Source organism: Anomaloglossus baeobatrachus, chromosome 1 (genome assembly GCF_048569485.1).
Source record: "Anomaloglossus baeobatrachus isolate aAnoBae1 chromosome 1, aAnoBae1.hap1, whole genome shotgun sequence".
NCBI classification, from domain to species: Eukaryota; Metazoa; Chordata; class Amphibia; order Anura; family Aromobatidae; genus Anomaloglossus; species Anomaloglossus baeobatrachus.
Window position 1 is genome coordinate 395,143,879 of NC_134353.1, and position 26,498 is coordinate 395,170,376.

The following is a 26,498-nucleotide window of genomic DNA, read 5'->3' on the forward strand; positions in this document are numbered from 1 at the left end:
ATTAGCGGGAGAGCAACAATAAAAAAACGAACCAGGGCTGTGTGTAACGAGCAGCGATCTCACAGCAGGGGCCAGATCGCTGCTCAGTGTCACACACAGCGAGATCGCTAATGAGGTCACAAAAACCGTGACTCAGCAGCGATCTCAGCAGCGATCTCGCTGTGTGTGAAGCACCCCTTACTGTCCCTGTACACACTAGTATAGATATAGGGATCTTTAGATAAAGTATTTCTAAAGATCTTTTATCTTATGCTAATGAGTGCAGGGACAAGTCCAAAGGGTGTTATATCCCCTGACTAGCTGCCCTCTTAGCATGGTAGCACGCCTACAGGGGTGTACTAACATGGTATTCAATTCAGCATCACCAGCGGTGCCGCGCGCACCTGTGTTCACTGTGACCGCTGATCTGAATGCCGGGCACTTCCAGTCATGTGCAGTAGACCTCTCTGAAGCTGGGACACGTACACCCAGCTTCATACTGCGCATGACCGGAAGTGCCCGGCATTCAGAAGCGTGATCACAGCGGACACAGGTACATGCGGCACCGCTGGTGATGCTGAATTGAATAGTATGTCAGTACACCCCTGTGGCATACCAACATGCCAAGAGGGCGGATTAGTCGGGGGATATAACGCCCTTGGGACTAGTCGCTGGCCTCATTACCAAATTATAAAGGATCTTTAGAACTACTTTTTCTAAAGATCTCTTTATCTATGCTAGTGTATACAGGGACGGTTAGGCAGGGATTAGCAATATACATGGAGAACTGCTCGTGGATATGGATGCATATTGCACCTGACAGGTTCACTTTAATTAAAATTTGTAATAATTTAAATAGGAAAATGTACAGATTTATTCCCATATGGGCAAACCCATGTGACTGAAGCCCCAGACTGCAGCATTAGAAAAAGGACGGATGAATTAAAAGTCATACTTACCAAATAATCATCTGGCCGAATCCCAAAAAGTTCTCGAAAATATCGGAAAGCCACAGGGGCATAAGTCTTAAAGCGAAAGTCTGGGTAATGATGTGCCGGAGTAAGATTACTGCCTTCACTGCAAAAGAACCAGAAAAAGGCACGTTAACCCCTTAGGGACTTGGCAATTTGTCCTCTTTGCGCTCCCATTTTTGCCTCCCTTTCATCCAAAAGCCATAATTTTTTTTTATTTTCCCCACTGACAAACATAAAAGAGTTCTTGTGTTTTTGTGGGACATGTTGTACTTTTAAATAACGCTATTTTATCACACTGTGCACTAGAAAATGGGAAAAAAAATTCAAAGTGAAGTGAAATTGCAAAAAACATTCAGAAAGTTGCGTGGTAACCTGATGTTTTTATTCATGCTGTATATTGGAGTACAGACAATGCCTTCATAGCTTCTTTTTGGCATTTTAATTACTTTTCTTTTTACTTAATTTACAGATCTGATCTATTATGACCACTGATTGACAGCTTCCTGAGTCCGGTGCCCATAGGCAGAAAGCTGCCAATCAGTGGTGGGATGGGGTAATACAGAACGCATGACTAGGTAGGACTACCTGGCAGAAGATTAACTAATCCTCTAACAACAATCTCCTGCTGACACAGCAGTAATTTATCAATCCCTAAGCCCAGCATGTGAGTATATCTCTGGAATCAGGGCGTCTGTCTCTACATTATGTTGTGCTCATATTCTCTTTAAAGGGAACCTGTCACCAGTTTTTTACCTATTAAACCAAAAATATCCCCTTGTGCAGCTCCTGGGCTACATTCTAGGAAGGTGCACCTTGTTGCTGCCCCCCCCTTGCAGACTCCTAAAAGAACTTTATAAAATCTTACCGTTTCCTATGCAAATGAGTTTGGTTGGCCAGATGGGCGGGCTCTAATTCGGCTCCTGTCCCCCAGTCATGATTTACATGGATGAGGCTGCCCCCGTAATCATCCACTCTGCTGGAGTCTTGCGCAGGCGCATTTCGCTGTGTTCCTATCGCGGGGCTAAGCATAAAGTTCCTCTAGCAGAATGGACGATTACGGGGGCAGCGTCATCCAGGTAAATCATGACTGGGGGATGGCAAACAGCGGCAGGAGGGGGGAAAGGAGCCCATCTGGCCAACCAAAGTCATTTGCATTGGAAACGGTAAGGTTTTCTAAAGTTCTTTTAGAGGTCTGCAAGGGGGGCCAGCAACAAAGTGCACCTTCCTAGAGTGCAGCACAGGAGCTGCAGAAGGTGATATTTTTGGTTTAATAGGGAAAGAAGGGAATTTTGTTTACTTACCGTAAATTCCTTTTCTTCTAGCTCCTATTGGGAGACCCAGACAATTGGGTGTATAGCTTCTGCCTCCGGAGGCCACACAAAGTATTACACTTAAAAGTGTAACCCCTCCCCTCTGCCTATACACCCTCCCGTGTCTCACGGGCTCCTCAGTTTTGGTGCAAAAGCAGGAAGGAGGAAACTTATAAATTGGATAAAGGTAAATTCAATCCGAAGGATGTTCGGAGAACTGAAAACCATGAAACAATTGAACATGAACAACATGTGTACACAAAAGAACAACCAGCCCGAAGGGAACAGGGGCGGGTGCTGGGTCTCCCAATAGAAGCTAGAAGAAAAGGAATTTACGGTAAGTAAACAAAATTCCCTTCTTCTTTGTCGCTCCATTGGGAGACCCAGACAATTGGGACGTCCAAAAGCAGTCCCTGGGTGGGTAAAAGAATACCTCGATAACAAGAGCCGACACGACTCCCTCCTACAGGTGGGCCACCGCCGCCTGAAGGACCTGCCTACCTAGACTGGCATCTGCCGAAGCATAGGCATGCACTTGATAGTGCTTTGTGAAAGTGTGCAGACTAGACCAGGTAGCTGCCTGACACACCTGCTGAGCCGTCGCCCGGTGCCGCAATGCCCAGGACGCCCCTACGGCTCTGGTAGAATGGGCTTTCAGCCCGGAAGGAATCGGAAGCCCCGAAGAACGGTAAGCTTCAAGAATCGGTTCCTTGATCCACCGAGCCAAGGTTGACCTGGAAGCTTGCGAACCCTTACGCTGACCAGCCACAAGGACAAAAAGCGCATCTGAACAACGCAGGGGCGCTGTGCGAGACACGTAGAAACGGAGTGCTCTCACTAAATCTAATGAGTGCAAATCCTTTTCAAAGCGGTGAATTGGATTAGGGCAAAATGAAGGTAAGGTGATATCCTGATTGAGATGAAACGGCGATACCACCTTAGGGAGAAATTCCGGAACAAGACGGAGAACCACCTTATCCTGGTGAAAAACCAGGAAGGGGGCTTTGCATGACAGTGCTGCAAGCTCCGACACTCTACGGAGTGAAGTAACTGCCACTAGAAATGCCACCTTCTGCGAAAGACGTGATAAGGAGATATCACGCAGCGGTTCAAAAGGCGGTTTCTGAAGAGCCGTTAGCACCCTGTTAAGGTCCCAGGGTTCAAGCGGGCGCTTGTAAGGTGGGACTATGTGGCAAACTCCCTGCAGGAACGTGCGGACCTGCGGAAGCTTGGCCAGGCGCTTTTGAAAGAATATTGAGAGTGCCGATACTTGCCCTTTGAGAGAACTAAGTGACAACCCCTTATCCATTACGGATTGAAGGAAGGAAAGAAAAGTGGGTAAGGCAAAAGGCCAGGGAGTAAAACCTTTATCAGAACACCAGGACAAGAAAATCCGCCAAGTCCTGTGATAGATCTTGGCGGACGTCGGTTTCCTGGCCTGTCTCATAGTGGCAATGACATCCTGAGACAGCCCTGAAGACGCTAGGAGCCAGGACTCAATGGCCACACAGTCAGGTTGAGGGCCGCAGAATTCAGATGGAAAAACGGCCCTTGCGACAGCAAGTCTGGGCGGTCTGGCAGCGCCCACGGCTGACCCACCGTGAGATGCCACAGATCCGGGTACCATGACCGCCTCGGCCAGTCTGGAGCGACGAGAATGGCGCGACGGCAGTCGGACCTGATCTTGCGTAGTACTCTGGGCAGCATTGCCAGAGGAGGAAATACATAAGGCAGTCGAAACTGCGACCAATCCTGGACTAATGCGTCCGCCGCCAGAGCTCTGTGATCTTGAGATCGTGCCATGAAGGCCGGGACCTTGTTGTTGTGCCGTGACGCCATGAGATCGACGTCCGGCGTTCCCCAACGGCGACAGATCTCTCGAAACACCTCTGGGTGCAGGGACCATTCCCCCGCATCCATGCCCTGACGACTGAGAAAATCTGATTCCCAGTTTTCTACGCCCGGTATGTGAACTGCGGAGATGGTGGATGCTGTAGCTTCCACCCACTGCAGAATTCGCCGGACTTCTTGGAAGGCTTGACGACTCCGCGTGCCGCCTTGGTGGTTGATGTATGCGACGGCAGTGGCGTTGTCCGACTGGATACGGATCTGCCTGCCCTCCAGCAACTGCTGGAAAGCCAGTGGGGCCAGATACACTGCCCTTATCTCCAGGACATTGATCTGAAGGGAAGACTCTATCGGAGTCCAGGTTCCCTGAGCCCTGTGATGGAGGAACACCACTCCCCACCCTGACAGGCTCGCGTCCGTGGTGACCACAGCCCAGGTTGGGGGCAGGAAGGATTTTCTCCGTGATAGAGAAGTGGGAAGAAGCCACCACTGAAGGGACGTCTTTGTTGCAAGGGAAAGAGAGACGTTCCTGTCGAGAGAGTTCGACCTCCTGTCCCATTTGCGGAGAATGTCCCACTGGAGTGGCCGCAGATGAAATTGCGCGAAGGGCACTGCCTCCATCGCTGCTACCATCTTCCCCAGGAAGTGCATAAGGCGTCTCAAGGGGTGAGACTGAGTCTGAATCAAAGATTGCACCCCTGCCTGCAGTGACAGCTGTTTGTCTAGTGGTAGCTTGACTACCGCTGACTGTGTATGAAACTCCATCCCTAGATAGGTCAGAGATTGGGTCGGTGTCAACTTGGATTTTGGGAAGTTGATGAGCCACCCGAACTGCTGGAGGGTCTCCAGAGCGACGGTAAGGCTGTGTTGACACGCCGCCCAAGAAGGTGCCCTGACTAGGAGATCGTCCAAGTAGGGAATCACCGAGTGCCCCTGAGAATGCAGGACCGCCACAACAGATGCCATGACTTTGGTGAAAACCAGTGGGGCTGTCGCCAGGCCGAAGGGCAATGCCACGAACTGAAGGTGTTCGTCCCCTATGGCGAAACGCAAAAAGCGTTGATGTTCTGGTGCGATCGGCACATGGAGATAGGCATCCTTTATGTCGATCGATGCGAGGAAGTCTCCCTGTGACATCGAGGCGATGTCCGAGCGGAGAGATTCCATCCGGAATCGTCTGGTGCTCACGTGTTTGTTGAGCAATTTGAGGTCCAGAACGGGACGGAATGATCCATCTTTCTTTGGTACCACGAATAAGTTGGAGTAAAAACCGCGACCCTGTTCCTGAGTGGGAACGGGGGTCACGACGCCTTCTTTTTTCAGAGCGTCCACTGCTTGAAAAAGTGCGTCTGCTCGCGCGGGGGGCGGGGAGGTTCTGAAGAAACGAGTCGGAGGACGAGAGCTGAACTCTATCCTGTAACCGTGAGACAGGATGTCTCTCACCCATCGGTCTTGAACATGTGGCCACCAGGCGTCGCGAAAGCGGGAGAGCCTGCCACCGACCGAGGATGCGGTTCGGGGATGCCGTGAGTCATGAGGAGGCCGCCTTGGAAGCAGTGCCTCCGGCGGTCTTTTGGGGGCGTGACTTAGACCGCCACGCATAGGAGTTCCTCTGGCCTTTGTCATGTCTATTGGACGAAGAGGACTGTGGCTTGGCGGAGGGACGAAAGGACCGAAACCTCGATTGTATTTTTCGTTGCTGAGGTCTCTTAGGTTTGGACTGGGGCAAGGAGGAGTCCTTTCCCTTGGATTCCTTAATAATCTCATCCAATCGTTCGCCAAACAATCTCTCGCCAGAAAACGGCAAACCGGTTAAGAACCTCTTGGAAGCCGAGTCTGCCTTCCATTCGCGCAGCCACATGGCTCTGCGGACTGCCACAGAATTAGCGGATGCCACCGCTGTACGGCTAGCAGAGTCTAGGACTGCATTCATGGCGTAGGAAGAAAACGCCGACGCCTGAGAGGTTAAAGATGCAACTTGCGGAGCAGACGTACGTGTGACCGCATTAATCTCAGCCAGACAAGCTGAGATAGCTTGGAGTGCCCACACGGCTGCAAAAGCCGGGGCAAAAGACGCTCCCGTGGCCTCATAGATGGATTTCACCAGGAGTTCTATCTGCCTGTCAGTGGCATCTTTTAGTGATGAGCCATCTGCAACCGAAACCACGGATCTAGCCGCCAATCTGGAGACTGGGGGATCTACCTTAGGACATTGAGCCCAACCCTTAACTACGTCAGCGGGGAAGGGGTAACGTGTGTCAGTAAGGCGCTTAGTAAAGCGTTTGTCCGGAACCGCTCTGGGCTTCTGGACAGCATCTCTGAAGTTAGAGTGATCGAAAAATGCACTCCGTGTACGTTTGGGAAACCGAAACTGGTGTTTCTCCTGCTGAGAGGCCGACTCCTCTATAGGTGGAGGCGGCGGAGATAAATCCAACACCTGATTGATGGACGAGATAAGATCATTTACTAAGGCGTCCCCTTCAGATGTATCAAGATTGAGAGCAACATCAGGGTCCGAGCCCTGAGCTGCGACCTCCGCCTCGTCCTCCAGAGAGTCCGCAAGCTGGGAACCCGAGCAGCGTGAGGAAGTCGGGGAAGATTCCAAGCGAGCCCGCTTAGCTGGTCTGGGACTGTGGTCCGTGGAGGAGTCCTCCACGTGAGACCTAGGGCCCACCCCGGCCTGGGTGTACCCAGAGGGACCTGGAGGTGCCGATCTAACCGGGTCCGGGGCCTGTGTAGGGACCGGTCTGGACTGCAGGGCTTCCAGCAACTTGGCAGACCATTTGTCCATAGACTGAGCCATGGATTGTGAAAGTGACTCTGAGAGCTTGTCAGCAAAAGCTGCAAACTCTGTCGCTGCTACCTGGACAGTAGAAACAGGGGGGTCTGCCTGAGCCGAGGGGCCCACTAGTGACCGAGGCTCCGGCTGAGCAAGCGTAACAGGGGACGAGCATTGCTCACAGTGAGGGTAGGTGGAACCCGCAGGTAACATGGCCCTACAAGAGGTACATGTCGCAAAAAAACCCTGTGCTTTAGTGCCCTTGCTCCTTGTGACCGACATGCTGTTGTGTCCTAGGAGCGTGATCACTGAGGGTATACAGAAAAAAGGGTATACAGCCCGGCCGAACAGAAAGGTATATATATACGTATCTATACCGGCACCCAAGGGGACCAACACCGAGTGACCGGTGCGGCTTACCGACCGCTAAAAAGCGGGGTGTGTGCGCTCCAGATTCCCTGCCTGGTCTCCCAGAGCTGCAGAGCTGTTCTGTGTGATTCTCCACCGGCAGAATGTCCTAAAGATGGCTGCTGGAGCTCTCAGGGGAGGGGTGGGCGGCGTCAGAAAAAGTGCGGGAATCTGGGGTCCCCGCAGTGATCAGTGAGGGGGGAGGGAGCACACAGGATGCCCCGGCCCTCACATCCGACGTCAGGTCGGCTGTCCCGCCCCTATCTCTGATAGACAGGCCCGGGGGCGGGAGTTTGCCACTAGGCCGCGATGAAGCCGGGGACTAAATTTAATACCGCGGCCGACAAGCAGGCGCGGTCGGCGCGGTAGTCCCCGGTCTTCACAATTCAGCAGTCAGTTGCGGCGTCCGGGAACCAGGCGCTCCATACACAGTCCCCATGGGGACACAGAGTACCTCGTGGATGCAGGGCCTTGTCCCTGAAGATAGATAAGCTCCTGTCCAGCAGATTCCCTCAGGGGCTGCGGAGGGAGCACGGTCCCATAACCTGGATGACCGCTTCGGATCCCACTTCTACCAGAGCCCTCAGGGATGGAGAAGGAAACACGGCATGAGGCTCCGGCCGTCGTACCCGCAATGGGTACCTCAACCTTAACAGCACCGCCGACTTAGTGGGGTGAGAAGGGAGCATGCCGGGGGCCCTCTTTTCTTCCAACCGATACAATCAGCAGCTGCTGCTGACTAAAATGGAGATGTGTGTGTGGATGTGCCTCCTTCTACACAAAGCATAAAACTGAGGAGCCCGTGAGACACGGGAGGGTGTATAGGCAGAGGGGAGGGGTTACACTTTTGAGTGTAATACTTTGTGTGGCCTCCGGAGGCAGAAGCTATACACCCAATTGTCTGGGTCTCCCAATGGAGCGACAAAGAAAAAACTGGTAAGAGGTTCCCTTTAAAGGAATTTGTAAAAGTCATCACACACTTATTATTCTCCTCACCTTGGAAAGAAGATGCTCTCAACTACGTAGAAATCTTGCATCAGGACATCCCTCTCTGGTTTGGAACTTAGATTGCCTACAGTATATCCAATTCCTAACTGTATGGCACCTTTCAAGGTTGTTGACGTGGTCTACGGAAAACACAATGTGGGTATGTGGGATTAGTAAACTGTTACTGCGAAGTAACTTCAGTCTTCTTGTTATAGGTAAGAGAAGCATGACCTAACCTTTTTATAGGTGGTTTCTCCTGAAGCATCAACTCCACGGTGCCCGATCTTTTTCCCAGCGCCAGGCTGCATACAAAGGATAGGCTTGTTAACAAGGCAGAGGTAATACACACTCAGAGCATTCATTTGCAATCATTGGAAAGCATTTATTTTATTTTTTTTTTAACAAAGGGCACCTATTAGGTGGTCTAGAAAGTCGCATGTCTGGGGCACCCTTTATGTAAATAACTGATTGATCTATAGAGTTCATGTAGCCACAGACACATCCACATCATAAAAAATCTGCTGTGGATATAGCGCGTTTGATCGTTCTGATCAATAGCACCTATTGGCTTCACTTCTTCAGTGAAAACAAGATCTCTATCCAACCGCTTGGGACTCACACCATCAATAAATATAACATTTCTGCATTCTGCCAATAAGTGCGGGTCCCAGTGGTTGGAAAACGAGTTAAGTTTCTTAAGCAACTGGATGCATGCCCAAATTAACAAGAGCCGACACCATAGCAGATATCTTTTACCAATGTGGTAGTAGTTAGTTGCCAGCTAATTGAAATGTGGCAACCACTATAATGGCAAGTCAATGATCAACTTTTCATCAATGGTAGCCACAAAGGAATATCTACACAAAAAATGGAAATCTTCTGATTTATAAGTACAGTAAATAAGAACGGTCTATGAATCCTGATAAACCAATGTGCAACTAAATAAAAAGGACCCGTAGAAGTGCAATCTAGCGCGAAACAGCCGTAGTCCTCTGAGAGCCGGAAACCCGGCTTCCACACCGCATGTTTTAGAACACCTGTTTTAATAAACCGGATCTTCACACAATGACCATGGAGAGTGCCGCCTTCCTTCTTTCATTTGAAGCAACATGCAACTAAAATAGTCCCATCGTAGAGTTTACCGGAACACACATCTACAATGAAGGATTATAATGAAGTATCTGATGCAAGTGGAAACATTAAAGGGAATCTGTCAGCAGATTTTTGCTATGTAAGCTGAAGACAGCATGCTGCAAGGATGAAACATAGCATTCAGAGAGGCCTGTCTTGTCAAGGTCTGATCTGTTTATTTGCTGCTAGAAATAGGCCCGATGCTATCGCATCGGGAGTGTGGTGAAATGAAGAGCGTGCGCCAGTAACGGTGACATCACTGCTCTCCCCACGCAGGCGCAGCTGCTACTGCGAGTGTTTGGGAAGAGCGGTGATGTCACAGTTACTGGTGCACGCACAGTTCATGCCCGGAAACTGTGATGACGTGTATGTCACTTGCACAGGCACAATTCACACTGTGCCTGTGCAACTGGCAGTGCCGAGGTGCATGCTGGAATAGGGTTACAGAAGGCGACTATGTATGTAGTTGTTTGTTTAAGCAGCAGGACTCATTGCTCAGACTACAATGTCCTATAAAGAGCAGTCCGGCACACCCCCTTCCTCTGACACCTCACTGTCAATGCTCAATCTCTATAGAGAGCCTGGTGCGGGCATGGAGCTCTCTCAGCTCTACTGCACAGCAAAATCTAAAAAATTCTGATCAAGTCAAAACTGCTGAATCCAGTAATTTAAGTGATATGTTGTTGGAGTCAGGATCTTTTTGCCTACATTATGCTGCTCTCAGATGAGGTAGCAAAAACCTGCTGACAGATTCCCTTTAGGACATATGTACAAGCAACAAGGAGCAAGGCTGTGTGCAATATCCAATAAATCAGGCTCTGTGACAGATTAAAAAGGTTGACTTTTGGAATAAGCATATAAAGCCAAGGCAGAATGTCTTACCTCAGAAGCTGTTCTCTTTTCAATTACATCTATTAAAAAAAGAAAAATGGGTTTATTTATTAGTGTGAAAATAACATACTTTTTAGGTATCATCACTGTACAATTAAAAAAAAAACAAAAAAAGTAGTGAATTAGTTTATCTTGTTTAATAAAATAACGCACAGCAAATAAAACAGAAAGGTTAGGCTACTTTCACACTGTCTTTTTACTAACATTCAGTGGTCCAGTCGGGGCATCTGTCTGAACCTCCCCTCCCCCCCTGCAAAACATGTTCAGGACACATGCGCCGACAGGGCCATTGACTATAATGGAGCAGACACCGTTAGCGTATGCTCTGTCTTGCACCATTTTTGGACATATAAGTTTTCTGCAGACGGACACCCGTTTGTAGTCGACTATCTTTTGGTGTCCGCCTGCAGAAAACGTATGTGTGTAAAAATGGTGCAAGATAGAGCACACGCTAACGGTGTCTGCTCAGTTATAGTCAATGGCCCTGTCGGCGCTTGCATCCTGAACACATTTTGCAGGGGGGGGAGGGGAGGGCCTGATGGATGCCCCGACAGGACCACTGAACGTCAGTAAAAACACAGTGTGGAAGGGGCCTTACCTGCACTAACTACAGTCAGCAATGGTGGCTCATCTGCAATACACATCACTAGTAGTGTTGAGCGGATCCGGACCGGCAAAATCCGGATCCGCGCGGTTTGATTGATATCTCTGTCTCTCCATTGACATATGGACCCGGATTCCAGATCGGATCCGGACTTCTTTGTCAACCCCACTCAGATCCGCCGGACCCGGATTATTGACAGTCCGCTCAACTCTAATCACTAGTAGTACAGATGGAGACCATGACAGTGTGGAGAGTCAATCTTCATAGTCACCATCAGAATGGGGAAACATACTGGTGTGTGGAAGAATCATTACACAAGGTTCCTCAGAAATAACTAGGAAGAAAACACATAAGCAAAACAGCCAATTTCCAGAAATATGAGGCCAGTGCCCAAGATACGTAGCTGTAGTAAGGAAACAGAATTGTAAGTTGCAGTTTCCCCGCCATCTTCATGGATGCATAGTGACGGCATACAATTTCAGATATCTGTGCTGTAACTGGTTCTGCTCTTACTAATGGGGATATACAGATGTAATAGTGAATAAATAAGGGACAACTGTATATAACAAACGTCAGCAGGAATGTATTAAAAAGCTTTACTGTGGCAATATATTGGACATATTTAGGAACAGTTTAATACAAATGCATGAAAAAGAAAAAATTAGGAGGCCATTATGGCACAAAGTGAATCAGAATGGGGCACATGGTGTAGTACAGTCAGTGTGACACACAGCATACAGTTAGGTCCAGAAATATTTGGACAGTGACACAAGTTTTGTTATTTTAGCTGTTTACAAAAACATGTTCAGAAATACAATTATATATATATATAATATGGGCTGAAAGTGCACACTCCCAGCTGCAATATGAGAGTTTTCACATCCAAATCAGAGAAAGGGTTTAGGAATCATAGCTCTGTAATGCATAGCCTCCTCTTTTTCAAGGGACCAAAAGTAATTGGACAAGGGACTCTAAGGGCTGCAATTAACTCTGAAGGCGTCTCCCTCGTTAACCTGTAATCAATGAAGTAGTTAAAAGGTCTGGGGTTGATTACAGGTGTGTGGTTTTGCACTTGGAAGCTGTTGCTGTGACCAGACAACATGCGGTATAAGGAACTCTCAATTGAGGTGAAGCAGAACATCCTGAGGCTTAAAAAAAGAAAAAATCCATCAGAGAGATAGCAGACATGCTTGGAGTAGCAAAATCAACAGTCGGGTACATTCTGAGAAAAAAGGAATTGACTGGTGAGCTTGGGAACTCAAAAAGGCCTGGGCGTCCACGGATGACAACAGTGGTGGATGATCGCCGCATACTTTCTTTGGTGAAGAAGAACCCGTTCACAACATCAACTGAAGTCCAGAACACTCTCAGTGAAGTAGGTGTATCTGTCTCTAAGTCAACAGTAAAGAGAAGACTCCATGAAAGTAAATACAAAGGGTTCACATCTAGATGCAAACAATTCATCAATTCCAAAAATAGACAGGCCAGAGTTAAATTTGCTGAAAAACACCTCATGAAGCCAGCTCAGTTCTGGAAAAGTATTCTATGGACAGATGAGACAAAGATCAATCTGTACCAGAATGATGGGAAGAAAAAAGTTTGGAGAAGAAAGGGAACGGCACATGATCCAAGGCACACCACATCCTCTGTAAAACATGGTGGAGGCAACGTGATGGCATGGGCATGCATGGCTTTCAATGGCACTGGGTCACTTGTGTTTATTGATGACATAACAGCAGACAAGAGTAGCCGGATGAATTCTGAAGTGTACCGGGATATACTTTCAGCCCAGATTCAGCCAAATGCCGCAAAGTTGATCGGACGGCGCTTCATAGTACAGATGGACAATGACCCCAAGCATACAGCCAAAGCTACCCAGGAGTTCATGAGTGCAAAAAAGTGGAACATTCTGCAATGGCCAAGTCAATCACCAGATCTTAACCCAATTGAGCATGCATTTCACTTGCTCAAATCCAGACGTTAGACGGAAAGACCCACAAACAAGCAAGACCTGAAGGCTGCGGCTGTAAAGGCCTGGCAAAGCATTAAGAAGGAGGAAACCCAGCGTTTGGTGATGTCCATGGGTTCCAGACTTAAGGCAGTGATTGCCTCCAAAGGATTCGCAACAAAATATTGAAAATAAAAATATTTTGTTTGGGTTTGGTTTATTTGTCCAATTACTTTTGACCTCCTAAAATGTGGAGTGTTTGTAAAGAAATGTGTACAATTCCTACAATTTCTATCAGATATTTTTGTTCAAACCTTCAAATTAAACGTTACAATCTGCACTTGAATTCTGTTGTAGAGGTTTCATTTCAAATCCAATGTGGTGGCATGCAGAGCCCAACTCGTGAAAATTGTGTCACTGTCCAAATATTTCTGGACCTAACTGTAGCTTATGGCATTTTATTGCTGATGTACAGGCACTCCTATGGAGCGGGTCAATGATAGACTTCAGGCAACCACAGCTTGCTGTATCCGCTCATGGATGTATTACTTTTCTTACAGTTCATAAATACTGATGATCAAGGTTGAAAAAGGGCACACGCTTTACATACATAACTTTCTCCAGATTTCTGATTAAGTTTAGCGTAAACATTTGTCATAAAGTCCTATATGTTTCTATGCCTTACATGCCTGTAAACCCCACAAGTAGCTCAAACGTCCCACAAGAATGGCGCAGCTCAGGAGAAGAGTACATCCAGGTCCCCCATGAGAAAGCAAAAGAAAGCAGTGATTCTCTCTACTGATCAGTCTTCCTCTTAGGGCTCATTCACATGACCGTTCAGTTTGTCCTGGTCAGTTCCGTTTTTTTTGCGGACCCACGGACAGGACCATCTTTTCAATGTCTTTTGTGTAGGATCGGATGGCACATAGAAGAACTTACGTGTGCATCCGATCCTACAAAAGAACACATCGGATGCCGTATGTCCGTTCCGTTATTATGGAACATGTCCTATTCTGTTCCGTGATAACGGACCGTGACGCAATACAAGTCAATGGCCCCGCAAAATCCCCGGAAGCCGCACGGAAGCACTTCCGTGTGACCTCCGTCGGGTGCCCCTGCAGTCTGTGTCCGGCTCCAGCCCCGCGGCTGCTTGCACCGTAGTTTCAGTGTCTGCCCGCACTGTAGTGTCAGCAGCTTCTCACACTGCAGTGCTGGCAGCCGCGGGGATGACGAGCGCTGCTGTCAGGAGGTTATTGTAGATCATTACCTGCTGTGATGATCTCCTGCTCTCCTGACGTCAGCGCTGTCACTGCCTTCCATTGCCCACCGCGTTCTCACTTCAGAGTCTCGCAGGTGGCCAGAGACTGTCACTAGCGGTGACGTCACGGGCTCCCGCGATTCTTCGCTGTGAACGCGGCAGGCATAGAAGGCAGTGACAGCGCTGACGTCAGGAGAGCAGGAGATCGTCACAGCAGGTAATGATCTCCTGACAGCAGCGCTCATCATGCCCTGCAGTGACTTGGGATGACCCATTGATGTTGGCTCAGGTCACTGCACTGCTCTCCCAGTAATTGGGGAACATTCTGTTCTTCATTGACTGGGACATTGACTATGGTATGGATCGTCGTGGGACCCCCTTATTGGATTACGCCGGACCCGGATTTGATTGTTCTCTTCAATAAATTGGTGGAAGAGGGAATGTTTTGGGGAGTGTTTTTTTTCAAATAAAACTTTTTTTGTTGTCATTTTTTTTTTTTTTTTTTTATTACTGACTGGGTTTGTGATGTCAGGTATCTGATAGACGCGTGACATCACTAACCCCAGGGCCTGATGCCAGGTGACATTACACATCTGGCATCAACCCCATATATTACCCCATTTGCCACCGCACCAGGGCAACGGGATGAGTTGGGGCAAAGTGCCAATGGATGCGCCACTTCTGGGGCGGCTGTAGCCTGCTATTTTTAGGCTGGGGAGTGTCCAATAACAGTGGACCTCCCTAGTCTGAGAATACCAGACCACAGCTGTCTGCTTTACCTTGGCTGGTGATCCAATTTGGGGGGGGGGACCCCGTGTTTTAAATTATTTATTTAATTTAAAATAACAGTGTGGGGTGCCCTCTGTTTTGAATTACCAGCCAAGGTGAAGCTGCCAGCTGTGCTTTGCAGTCTGCAGCCGTTTGCTTTACCCTAGCTGGCTACAAAAGATAGGGGGAACTCCACGTCATTTTTTTTAAATTATTTATTTTTTGGCTAAATACAAGGCTAGGCACCCTTTAGTGCCACATGAAAGTCACAAAAGGATGCCAGCTTAGAATATGCAGGGGGGTGGGACATTATATGTCTTTCTCATCTATCTATCCCTCTATTCATTCATTAATTCATTCATCCCACTATCTCTCCGTCTCTGTATCTACTCATCTATTTATCTTTCTTGCTGCTTCTGTTTTTGCGGTCCGCACAAAAAACGGAAGGCACACGGATGACACACGGACTGTATACGGAACGGAAGTCACACGGATGCATCCGTGAAAAAAACTGACCGTTTTTGCGGCCCACAAAAACGGAACGGTCATGTGAATGTAGCCTTAGCAAAATTTCTCCAACTGTACCTGAATGCGGATAATATTTCTGTCCAGCCTCTACACCAGGGGTCTCTAACTTAGCTGGGTACATGGGCAACACATAGAAAAAATAATAATTTGGGGGCCGCATTCATTTCAGAACAAAGTGACATTTTTATTGGCAGCATATTTTTATCTATACACTTTTAGATCAATGTTTTTGAACATTTTTCATTTATTATAAAAAATGTGCACTTTTATGTTTACAAATATATAAAAAAAAAATATATATATTTTTGCTGGTAAAAAAAAAAAAAAAAAGTTAATACTTTATTTTTATTTTTTTTTTATTTACATTTTATCCACCTTTTGTAAGTAATACAGTTTTACAGTAAGCACCATGTAGTAATTTTGCCCAACATCTTTTAGTAATGTCCCCCATCCTGTTCCCCTTCTTGTAGCAATGTGCACCATCTTGTTCCTCATTCTGTAGTATTGTACCCAGCCTTGTCCACTTGTAGTAATGTGCCCATCCTTGTCCCCATCCCGTAGTAATGTGCCCCATACTTGTGCCGATCCTGTAGTAATATACCCATGCTGTGGTAATGTGCCCATTCTTGTGCCCATCCTGTAGTAATATGTCCATCTTTGTGCCCATTCTGTGGTAATGTGCCCAAGCTTGTGCCCATGCGGTGGTAATGTATCTATCCTTGTCCCCATCCTGTATTAATGTGCCTATGCAGTTTCTCTTCTTGTAATACTGTTCCTTTTACTGGACCTCTACTTGTAGTAATGTCCCATCCTGCCATTCTTCACACACACACACACACACACACACACACACACATTCTTCTCACCTGTCCTCCGTTCCCTCGGCATCCTCTTTCCTGCATCAAGCAGCTGATGAGTAAAAAGCTGCTGAGAAGAAGCGCAATAGGGTTTTACCCCAATAACACACGGGGTAGAGACAGGGAGCAGTAATACTCACCAAGTGAAGTTGTGAAAGTCACAACTACTATGCAGGCATGGAAAGTTTTGATCAAGGCAGCAGCGACCCAGACTGCAGATAACAGAGAACAATAGAGGAAAATAGGGTTTTTTTGAGCCGCGCCAATGATCACTTCTCAGGTATTCAGATTAATGGATCTTTATTTTGCACAGGTCTACGCGTTTCTGGAGTCTCAGCTCCCTTCCTCAGGACCATCAGGCATAAGAACACATCAAATCACTTTTCAAAAAAACCCTATTTTCCTCTATTGTTCTCTGTTATCTGCATCAAGCAGCTGGCAGGCACGTGGACCCAGTAACAATCGCAGCCGCCGCTGTCAGTGCTTCATCTGAAATTCAGATGAATGATTTGCGCAGAGTCAAGTTCTTTCTGCACAACTATTCCAATAATAGCCGCCGGCCAATCAGAGGCAAGCAGCAAAAAGTCATACGTGTTAGTTTTTCTTTCATCTAATTGGCCGGCGGCTGCCAATGAGTAGTGCAGAGAGAACTTGACTGCCCAAGAACTTGACTGACCTCATTAGCATATAAGATAAAAAGATCTTTGGAAATACTCTTTCTAAAGATCTCTTTATCTATGCTAGTGTATACAGGGACGGTTAGGCAGGGATTAGCAATATACACCCAGAACTGCTCCTGGATCTGGCTGCATATTGCACCTGACAGGTTCCCTTTAAATGTATTTTATTGTGATTTCATGTGCTATACCAGTACAAAGTAGCAAATATTTGTCAAATGAAGGAAATGATGAATGGATTTTGAAAATTGTGACGTACATTTGTATTCAGCCCCCTATAGTCCGATATCAGTGCCCAATTGCCTCCAGAAGTCAACTAATCAGTAAAATATCATATAACACATTACTGTTTGTGGGTGTAACATGACAAAATGTGAAAAAGATCACAAGGTAGGAATACTTTTTGAGGGCATTACCTAAGTGGGCATTGTCTGGCCTACAAATCTTACACGGATAGTGGTGTACAAAAAAGAACTAATCTTGGACTGGTCTTCCTAAGATTCTGGATTGGCTGTATAATCAGAGGACTGTACCATGTGGGAGGCCAAGGCAGCCCAGGAAGACCATGCTACATGGGGGGGGGCGGGGCAGCCCAGGAGGACCATGCTACATGGGGGGGGCGGGGCAGCCCAGGAGGACCATGCTACATGGGGGGCGGGGCAGCCCAGGAGGACCATGCTACATGGGGGGGGCGGGGCAGCCCAGGAGGACCATGCTACATGGGGGGGCGGGGCAGCCCAGGAGGACCATGCTACATGGGGGGCGGGGCAGCCCAGGAGGACCGTACTGTGTGGGAGGGCGGGGCAGCCCAGGAGGACCGTGGTACATGGGGGGGGCGGGGCAGCCCAGGAGGACCATGCTACATGGGGGGCGGGGCAGCCCAGGAGGACCATGCTACATGGGGGGGGCGGGGCAGCCCAGGAGGACCAAGCTACATGGGGGGCGGGGCAGCCCAGGAGGACCGTACTGTGTGGGAGGCCAGGGCAGCCCAGGAGGACCGTGGTACATGGGGGGGCGGGGCAGCCAAGGAGGACTGCCCTGCATGGGAAGCCTGGGGCAGTGGGGAGGACCATACTGTGTGGGAGGCCTGGTGCAGTGGGGAGGACCGTACTGTGTGGGAGGCCTGAGCAGCCCAGGAGGACCGTGCTGCGTGAGGGCGGTGGGGCAGCTCAGGAGGACCGTGCTACATGGGGGGGCGGGGCAGCCCAGGAGGACTGCCCTGCATGGGAGGCCTGGGGCAGTGGGGAGGACCATACTGTGTGGAAGGCCTGGGGCAGTGGGGAGGACTGCCCTGCATGGGAGGCCTGGGGCAGTGGGGAGGACCGTACTGTGTGGGAGGCCTGGGACAGTGGGGAGGACCGTACTGTGTAGGAGGCCAGGGCAGCCCAGTAGGACCGTGCTGCATGGGGGGGGGGGGGGCAGCCCAGGAGGACCGCCCTGCATGGGAGGCCTGGGGCAATGGGGAGGACCGTACTGTGTGGGAGGCCTGAGGCAGTTTGCAAGCAGAGGTTCAAAAAGACTACATGTAAATGAAATAAAAAAGGAACCAAAACATTTATGATATGTAGGTGCTAAGAAACATGAGTAATGATCCTGTCCTATGCAAATTCAGTGCTAATATGACACTTCCTAATATTATGCAGTGCAGCTCTCTTCTTAAGGTTCCTTTATACCCGAATATAAGACCCCACTGAACAATGAGCATCATTGCAATCATCTGCTGTGGAGAGAATATGCACAGAAATCCTGTCCTCTGTCTGTGCTCAGGAAACACTTCATTCTTTCCTTTAATGAAACCCGGTTATTGCCTTCTGCCCATAAGCAGAAGAGAGCAGATGAGGGGGATTAGACGAGAGCAGATTTAGGAGAGGAAGTTCAGGATGGCAGTGACTGGATTTAGTCTCGAAGAAGGGAGTATGAAAGATTAATCGGCTGATGACATCACCTCGGTATACAGTCTGTATACTGTGCCGAGAGCAAGCTCTGCTGCCCAGTTACAACCAATGCTGAGATGAGCAGGTGGTCAAAACGCTCCATTCTCATCTGTACCAAGACTGGAAACTAAAAAGATTCTGTCACGTGCTCCATAAACATATTGCTCCGAATCATCATAGCTATTTCATCAGTATTTTGGGGCAAAATTTAGTCACAACAGGCGGGTGAACTAAAGTGACACAAGCAGGGACAGCCAGCTCCCCTCTGCTACATGGCGGAGATCCTTGGCACGGGGGAAGCCACGCTGTATAGACACAGCAGTGTATAAGCCCAATACAAAGCTCCTCCGGCCGAAAACACTGCACCATTGCATAGGTGGCGAATTCATTAAATTGTGTTCATAAAACGCACAAACACTGCCAACAAAGATTTTACATATAAAGCAAAGATGGCCACAGGTTAATTGAATGCAGTGACTTCGTGATGATGGGGCGTGAACAACACCAGTCTTGATGGGCCCCATCTTTCCGATTTAGCTACTGCAGCTCTACTAGTCCTCTCAATAATGGGCTCCTGCTATACAGTCTTTAACCCCTCACCCCCCAGCCTGTTTTCACCTTCCTGACCAGGCTAATTTCTTCAATTCTGATCAGTGTCACTTTAAGAGGTTCAATATACTCAAGTGAGTCGGAGTTTTTTCGTGACACGTTGTACTTTGTGTTAGTACTAGTACATTTTGGTCAATATGATTAGCATTTATGAAAATATTGAAAACTTGACAAAATAAAATGAACTTTTCTTGCAATTTTCAAACTTTTAATTTTTAGGTCCTTAAGCCCTTCACGACCGGCTGATTTTGCGCCACCCTTCGGAGAGCCGTAACGTTTTTATTTTTCCGTCAATATGGGCATTTGTTTTGCAGTTTTTTGCAGAACGAGTTGTACTTTTAAATGAAATGAGTTTTACCATATAGTGTACTGGAAAACTGCAAAAAAAGTTCCAAATTTCAATTTCCAATTTCACAATTGTTTTGGGGATATTTTATTCAACGTATTCAGCTCATGGTAAAACTGATGTGTGGGTATGATGCCTGAGGTCGGTGCGAGTTCGTAGACAAACATGTATAGGTTTACTTTTATCTAAAAGGTTAAAAGAAAAATCAAGTTTGTCCAAAAAAAGTAGCGTACGTTTTGCTCCATTTTCCGCGACTGAACGTGGCAATACCAAAAGTGTATATATTTTTTATTTTGTTAACCTTTTAATTTTCAATGGGGCAAAAAGGGGGGGTGATTTGAAGTTTTAGGTTTATTTTTTAAAACTTTTTTTATTTTACTAGTGGGGGACCTTAAGAATCAGCAGTCTGATCGCTCTTCCATATCTGCTGATCACAGCTACACAGCAGTGAACACTAGATATGCTCATCGCCGATCTCACACAGCTCTAGGCTGTGCGAGACAGGAAGTGAGTCATGTGAGCTACAGTAGTCATCACATGACCCTGTGCTACTGTACCATGATAACCATCGAATCCACGTGATCATGTCCCGTGACTTCCGTTTACTCACCGCCCGACACCGGAACACAGCGACCGCTATTAAAATGCCGATGTGACAGTTTCACAGTGGCATTTAAGAGGTTAACAGGTACGGGCAGATCGCGAATTTGCTCGTACCTGATAGGCACACATGTCAGCTGTATAAATCAGCTGACATGTGCGCGGATCCCCCCCGACTGCTTGCGGCAGCTGGGGGATTAACACTATGACCGCTAGGATGTAATTTTACCGGCCGCGGTCGTTAAAGGGTTACACAAGATAGATACTAAGCAAAATAGTTAATAAATAACATTTCCCACATCTCTACTTTAAATCAGTGCAATTTGACACATTTTATTTGTTAGGAGGTTAGAAGGGTCAAGGTTTATCAGCAATTTCTCATTTTTCCAACAAAATTTACAAAAACAATTTAAAGCACCACATCACATTTGGAGTGACAGAGGCCTACATGACAGAAAATACCCCAACATTACATTTTACAAACTGCACCCCTCAAACTGCTCAAAACAACATCCCAGACATTAACTCTTTAGGTACTTTAGATGAATAAAGGAATATGGAAGGAAAAAAATTAAACTTTTACTTTTTCCAACAAAAACTTCCATTTAGCCCCATATATTTCATTTTCAGAAAGTTAACAATATAAAATACACCTCACAATTTGTTGTGCAATTTCTCCATAATACACAGTTATCCCATATGTGGTGAAAAACTATTGTTTGGGAGCACGGAAGGGTCGTTTGTAGCGAAAAATTGGCGGATAAAGATAGATGCCACATCACATTTCCAAAACCCCTGATGTGCCTTTACACTGGAAACCCCCAAAAGTGACCCAATTTTAGAAACTACACCCCGCACAGTAATTTTCTAGATGTGTGGTGAGCACATTGAACCTGCAGGTGTTGCATAGAATGTTATAATGTTGAGACATGAAAATAAGAAATCACATTTTCGCACAAAAATGTTGCTTTAAGGCCACTTTACACACAACGATATCGCTAGTGATGTGACACGCCCAGATCGTTGTTACATTTTGCCGAGATCGCTCATAGGTCGTTTTGTAGAGGTCACACGTACACATCTCACAAACAACGCTACATCGTTCAGCGATATATTGTTTGACCAAGGCGGTCGTGTGGATGTTGTTCATCATTGGCAGGGTGTCAAACGTAGCAATATGTCTGCTGCGTTCCAAACGACGAACAATATTTTGAAACTGAACGACGTGTCAACGATAAACGATTTTTACCCTATTTGCGATCGTCCGGAGTCGCACGTAGGTGTCACACGCAACGACGTCACTAACGATGACGGAAGTGCGTCACGAAAACCGTGACCCCGATGACATATCGTCAGATAAATCGTAGCGTGTAAAGCGGCCTTTAGCCCCATATTTTTCACTTTAATCAGGGTAACAGGTAAAAAAAAAAAAGGAGACCATACAATTTGTTGTGCATTTTGAAAAATGACAGCTCTCAAGGAATTCATGTAGGGGAGCAGTGAGCATTTGTAACCCCTCAGGCAATTCATTGAATTGTATAGCATTGGACTGAGTCAATGAAAAATTACCATTTTATCAAATAAAATGTTGCTTTGGCTCCAAGTTTTAAATTTTCAAAATAGGTAATGAGAAAATGCATGGTACAATTTGTTGTACACGGATCCCCCATACGGGGTGATAAACCACGGTTTGGGGCACAGCAGGGCTCAGAAAGGGAGGAGTGCCATACTGGAGTATAGATTTTGCTGGAATAGTTTGAGGGTGCCATGTTAAATTGGCAGAGCCCCTGAGGTGCCAGAAAAGCAAACCCCCACAAGTAACCCCACTTTACAACCTACACCCTTCAATGATTTCATCTAGAGGTACACCAAGCATGTTAACACCTTAAGTGCTTCAGAATTTTATACCAGAAGAATGAATAATTATAATTGATAATAGCCAATAATGAATTATTATTATCCCTTAAAAAATTAAAAACTTAGGGCTAAAACAACATTTTTACCACTAAAAATGTTGTTTTAGCCCTAAGTTTTTAATTTTTAAGGGCTAATAATAATAATAATAATTATACTCAATAGAGTGGGTGAAAAAAAATAGTGAACACGTCACCAATTACTAAGTAAATACATTTCTAAACATGCTATTGACATGAATTTCTTATCAGATGTCAGTAACAACCCATCCAATCCACAGGCAAAGAAATCAAACCATCTATGTCTATAAATTATGTGCAATAATGAGAAATTGCATAGGTAAAAAGCATTGAACATGCTTATTGAACTTTAATATTACTATTTAATACTATTATTTATAGCCTGATAACAGACCGGGCTGAGGTGTTCAACAAAATGTGCTTTTCAGGTTATCCCTCTTGTACCCCCACTTATCTTCCTGTCTTTTGAGGTCCACACTGTCAGACTTCACAAGCCCTTCTCCCTGTGAGTGGTGGTTGTGTATCGCCCTCAGGCCTCCAGTCAGTACCTCAATCACATTTCCACCTAATTTCCACACTTTCTAATCTGTGACATTCCCACTTTCATCATAGGGGACATTAACATTACTATTGATGATCCCATCTCCCCATCTGCTGCTCATCTTTACTCTCCAACCTCCCCTCTCAGCCTTTCACAACTTGCTAACTCTCCTACACATGTAGATAGGAATACGCTGGACTTGGTCTTCTCCCGGCTCTGCTCAGTGCATGACCTTCCTAAATCCTCTCTCTCACTCTCTGACAACAACCTTCTCTGTCAAGAAATGTCTCCATACTCAGGACAACTCCCACTTATAGGAATACACAGTGGAGATCAAAATTAGAGAACAATGTTAAGGTCATTGTGAAGCCCTATATGATTATATCCTAACATGAGTTAACTAGAAGAATTTAAAGCTTATTTCATAAACTGAATATATTGTAAAGCACATAATAAAAATGTAAATGAGAGAAATGAAAAAGAAAATGGATCATAATTAGAGAACACTTTCAGATACCTGCAAGTTATTGGTGTTAATCTGCCACATGGTGCTAATTTACCGTTCCAAAGTGACTGAAACCCTCCAAGCAGCAGGTTGTCCTGATGAAGGCCAAAAGGGGTGACCCTATCAACCATAGCAAGCGATGTCGGTCGTTTCAAGTCTGTGATTTTGAGAATATTGCATCTTTACAACATGACAAACTCTTTCAAGTTCCTCAAGAAGGCTGGTCGCCCTTGAAAGAGAGCAGACCGGATAATGCAGAGGATCTCCATGGGTAATCGGGTCAACACTGCAGCTGGAATTGCTCACCAGTTCAGCACTGAACAGGGTAAGGATCTGTCTCGTCATACAGTGTCATGGTGTTTAAGAGCATTTGGACTGAAAGGCCACTCTGCAGTGACCAAACCTCTCATTAGCAGAAGGAATCAAAAAGTATAGACTCACCTTTGGGGAGGTGCATGTACAGAGGAGAACGATGTGTGGACAGAGGAGAAGTGGTCCACAGTTCATTTTAGTGATGAAAGCAAGTTTAATTTATTTGGGTCTGATGGGGAAAGACTGAACCCAAAGTGTGTTAAGAAGACAGTGAAAGGCGGTGGAGGAAGTGTCATGGTTTGGGGAATGTTTTCTGCAGCAGGAGTTGGACCTCTCATACAGCTACATGACAGAGTGAATGCAAGTGTGTATCAGAACCTTCTTCAGCAACATGTGGTTCTTTACTTGCGTTCATCACTCAATCAGCCAGCAATTTTCATGCAGGACAATGCCTGTCACACAGCAAAACGGGTAAAGCAGTTCCTTTAAACAGAAAACAAACAATGAAATGACCAGCCCAGATCTAAACCCAATGACAAAAACTTCTGGAAAATCCTTGGTGCCAAAGTTATGGCCAAGAAACCCACAACAGTCAAAGAAATGTGGAAGAGACTGGAAGAAGAGTGGACCAAAATCACACCAGAGCAGTGTGAGAGACTAGTGATGTCCTGTGGCCACAGATGTGCTGAATTCATTCAAAGCAAAGGCCTGTATACTTCCTACTGATTGGTGACTGTTGTTACCTTCAGAAAATGTAGTTATAATCTTTTTCTGTGCTACAGTCATTGCCGTTCTCCAATTATGATCATCACATTTTGGGCAAAATAAAGTTTTCATGTTGATAAACTTTGGATGTTTTGTAAACACTGTTCTAGAGGCATGGTGTACCTCTTAGGCTACTTTCACACCTCCGGTTTTTCTTCTGCGGCACAATCCGGCACTTTGCAGGAAAATCGCAACCGGTTTTTTTTGCTGCCGGTTGCGATTTTCCTGCATAGACTTTAATTAGTGCAGCATTGTGCCGCATGGCCTTGCGTTCCATCCGGTTTTTGCCGCATGCGGCAGATTTAGCCGATGCGGCGGCCGGATGGAACGTTGCCTGGCACGTTTTTTCGTGCGGCAAAAAAAAACCGCATCGCGCCGCATTCGGCCGATGCGGCGCATCTCTCAATGCATGCCTATGGCGGCCTGATGCGGCGCGATGCGGCAAATACCGCATCCGGCCGCCGCATGCGGTTTTTGCCACTGCGCATGCTCAGTAGCATGCCGCAAGCGGCAAAAACCGGGCGGGCCGCATGGGAAAAACTTATGCAAAGGATGCGGTGTTTTCACCGCATCCGTTGCATAGCTTGCACAGCCGGATTGAGCCGCAGGGCTCAAGCCGGATGTGTGAAAGTAGCCTTACCAAAATACCTTCAAATGTTCATCAATGTAGATTATATGATATTTGAAAAAAGCAAGTAATCATACATTGTCCTCTAATTTTGATCTCCAGTGTACGTGTAATTAATACCCAGACCATTTGCAGTCATAATTGGCCCCAATCTCCTCCTTCTCATAGAGTGACACTCTTGTGAAACACAAACATTATAATGAAACGCTGCCAAGTGTCCTGGATGGAGTTGCACCTCCTACACATAGAACTGATCACAGATGGTGGCGATCCCGGCACAGACTGCAAATACGTTTTCTCCAGCGGTGCTCTGGACTCACTAAACGCCTGTGGAGAAAACCCAATCTGACCAAAGATTTCATCTATTACGAGTTTATGCTTAAAACATACAACTCTACCCTTCACCTCTCCAAAAAAAAAAAAAAAAGCTTACTTCACTACCTCACTATCCAACGATCTAAACGACCCTTTGTTACGTCACCACCGGAGTCCGCTCCAGCGACTTCTGCTCCGATCGCAGGCGACGCAGTGTTCCTGCCGTGGATGGTGCTGGTGATGGGAGAGGAGTCGATGCCAGCAGCACCGGTGGGCCCAGGCTCCGATCATCCACTGGGTTTGGTTATCTTGGGATCTGCAGTACTACTGGCTGACTGTGGGTGGCGTGTGTCTTCCAGCTGAAGTTGCCAGCGTTCAGCTACAGCCAATGGGAAGAGACCACACCCTTCTTAGTTCCCCTCCTGTCTGCTGACCTCTGCCAGAGATAGTTCTGTGTTCCTGGCTCCTGGTTCGCCCTATTCTGTTTTGTGATTCCTGTGTGCTGACTTCTGCTTGTTTTCTGACTACCCTTCTGCCTGCTGTTTTTGTACCTCGCTGCCCGATCCGGATTTGACCTCTGTTACGTTTTCTGATTACGTCCTTGCCTGCCTATTCTGTCCCTGTTCCGCTATTCCTGGTTTGACCCTGCCTGACGACTACCCTCATCGGCCTGCAGCCTTCCACAGGTAGTGATCTCCAGGGCCCTGTGTAATTCCAAATCCCTGTATAGGGGTTAAAGGGTTTCAGGGTTCTGGGGGTCCTGCTTGGTGAGTGGCTTCCCTCTAGCCTGTCCATTACATCCCATCTGAGTCTGTTGATTCAGGCAGGCGTTACACCCTTTCATACTTTACTCTCCTCCTCAGTCCAAGAGTGCAGGCCCCAAGCACCCACCTCAGCGCTGACAACATGACCAAATGTTTTACAGATTGACAATATTCAACAGGTAATGTTCTCCCAGTCTCCTAATATCACATCATCCAGCTCATTTTCTGTCTTCGAGCCGGTCACAGAAGGCGGTTAGCAGGCTCCTTGCATCTTCTCACCTTACTACCTGCGCCAGTG

The 26,498-nt window shown here is 46.9% G+C and overlaps 1 protein-coding gene across 6 annotated transcripts in view; it reads right to left on the minus strand.

Annotated features, from left to right (window-relative positions):
- The window catches only part of PIP5K1C (phosphatidylinositol-4-phosphate 5-kinase type 1 gamma), a 171,335-nt gene that overhangs the window by 134,902 nt on the left and 9,935 nt on the right, over positions 1-26,498 (minus strand). For all 6 annotated transcript variants that reach the window (XM_075352572.1, XM_075352570.1, XM_075352569.1 and 3 more), the window contains exons 2-5: positions 10,299-10,327; positions 8,522-8,587; positions 8,295-8,425; positions 939-1,056 (exon numbers count right to left, since the gene is read on the minus strand). In XM_075352572.1, the coding sequence (XP_075208687.1) occupies positions 939-1,056; positions 8,295-8,425; positions 8,522-8,587; positions 10,299-10,327 (344 nt within the window). The remainder of the gene's footprint in view (positions 1-938; positions 1,057-8,294; positions 8,426-8,521; positions 8,588-10,298; positions 10,328-26,498) is intronic.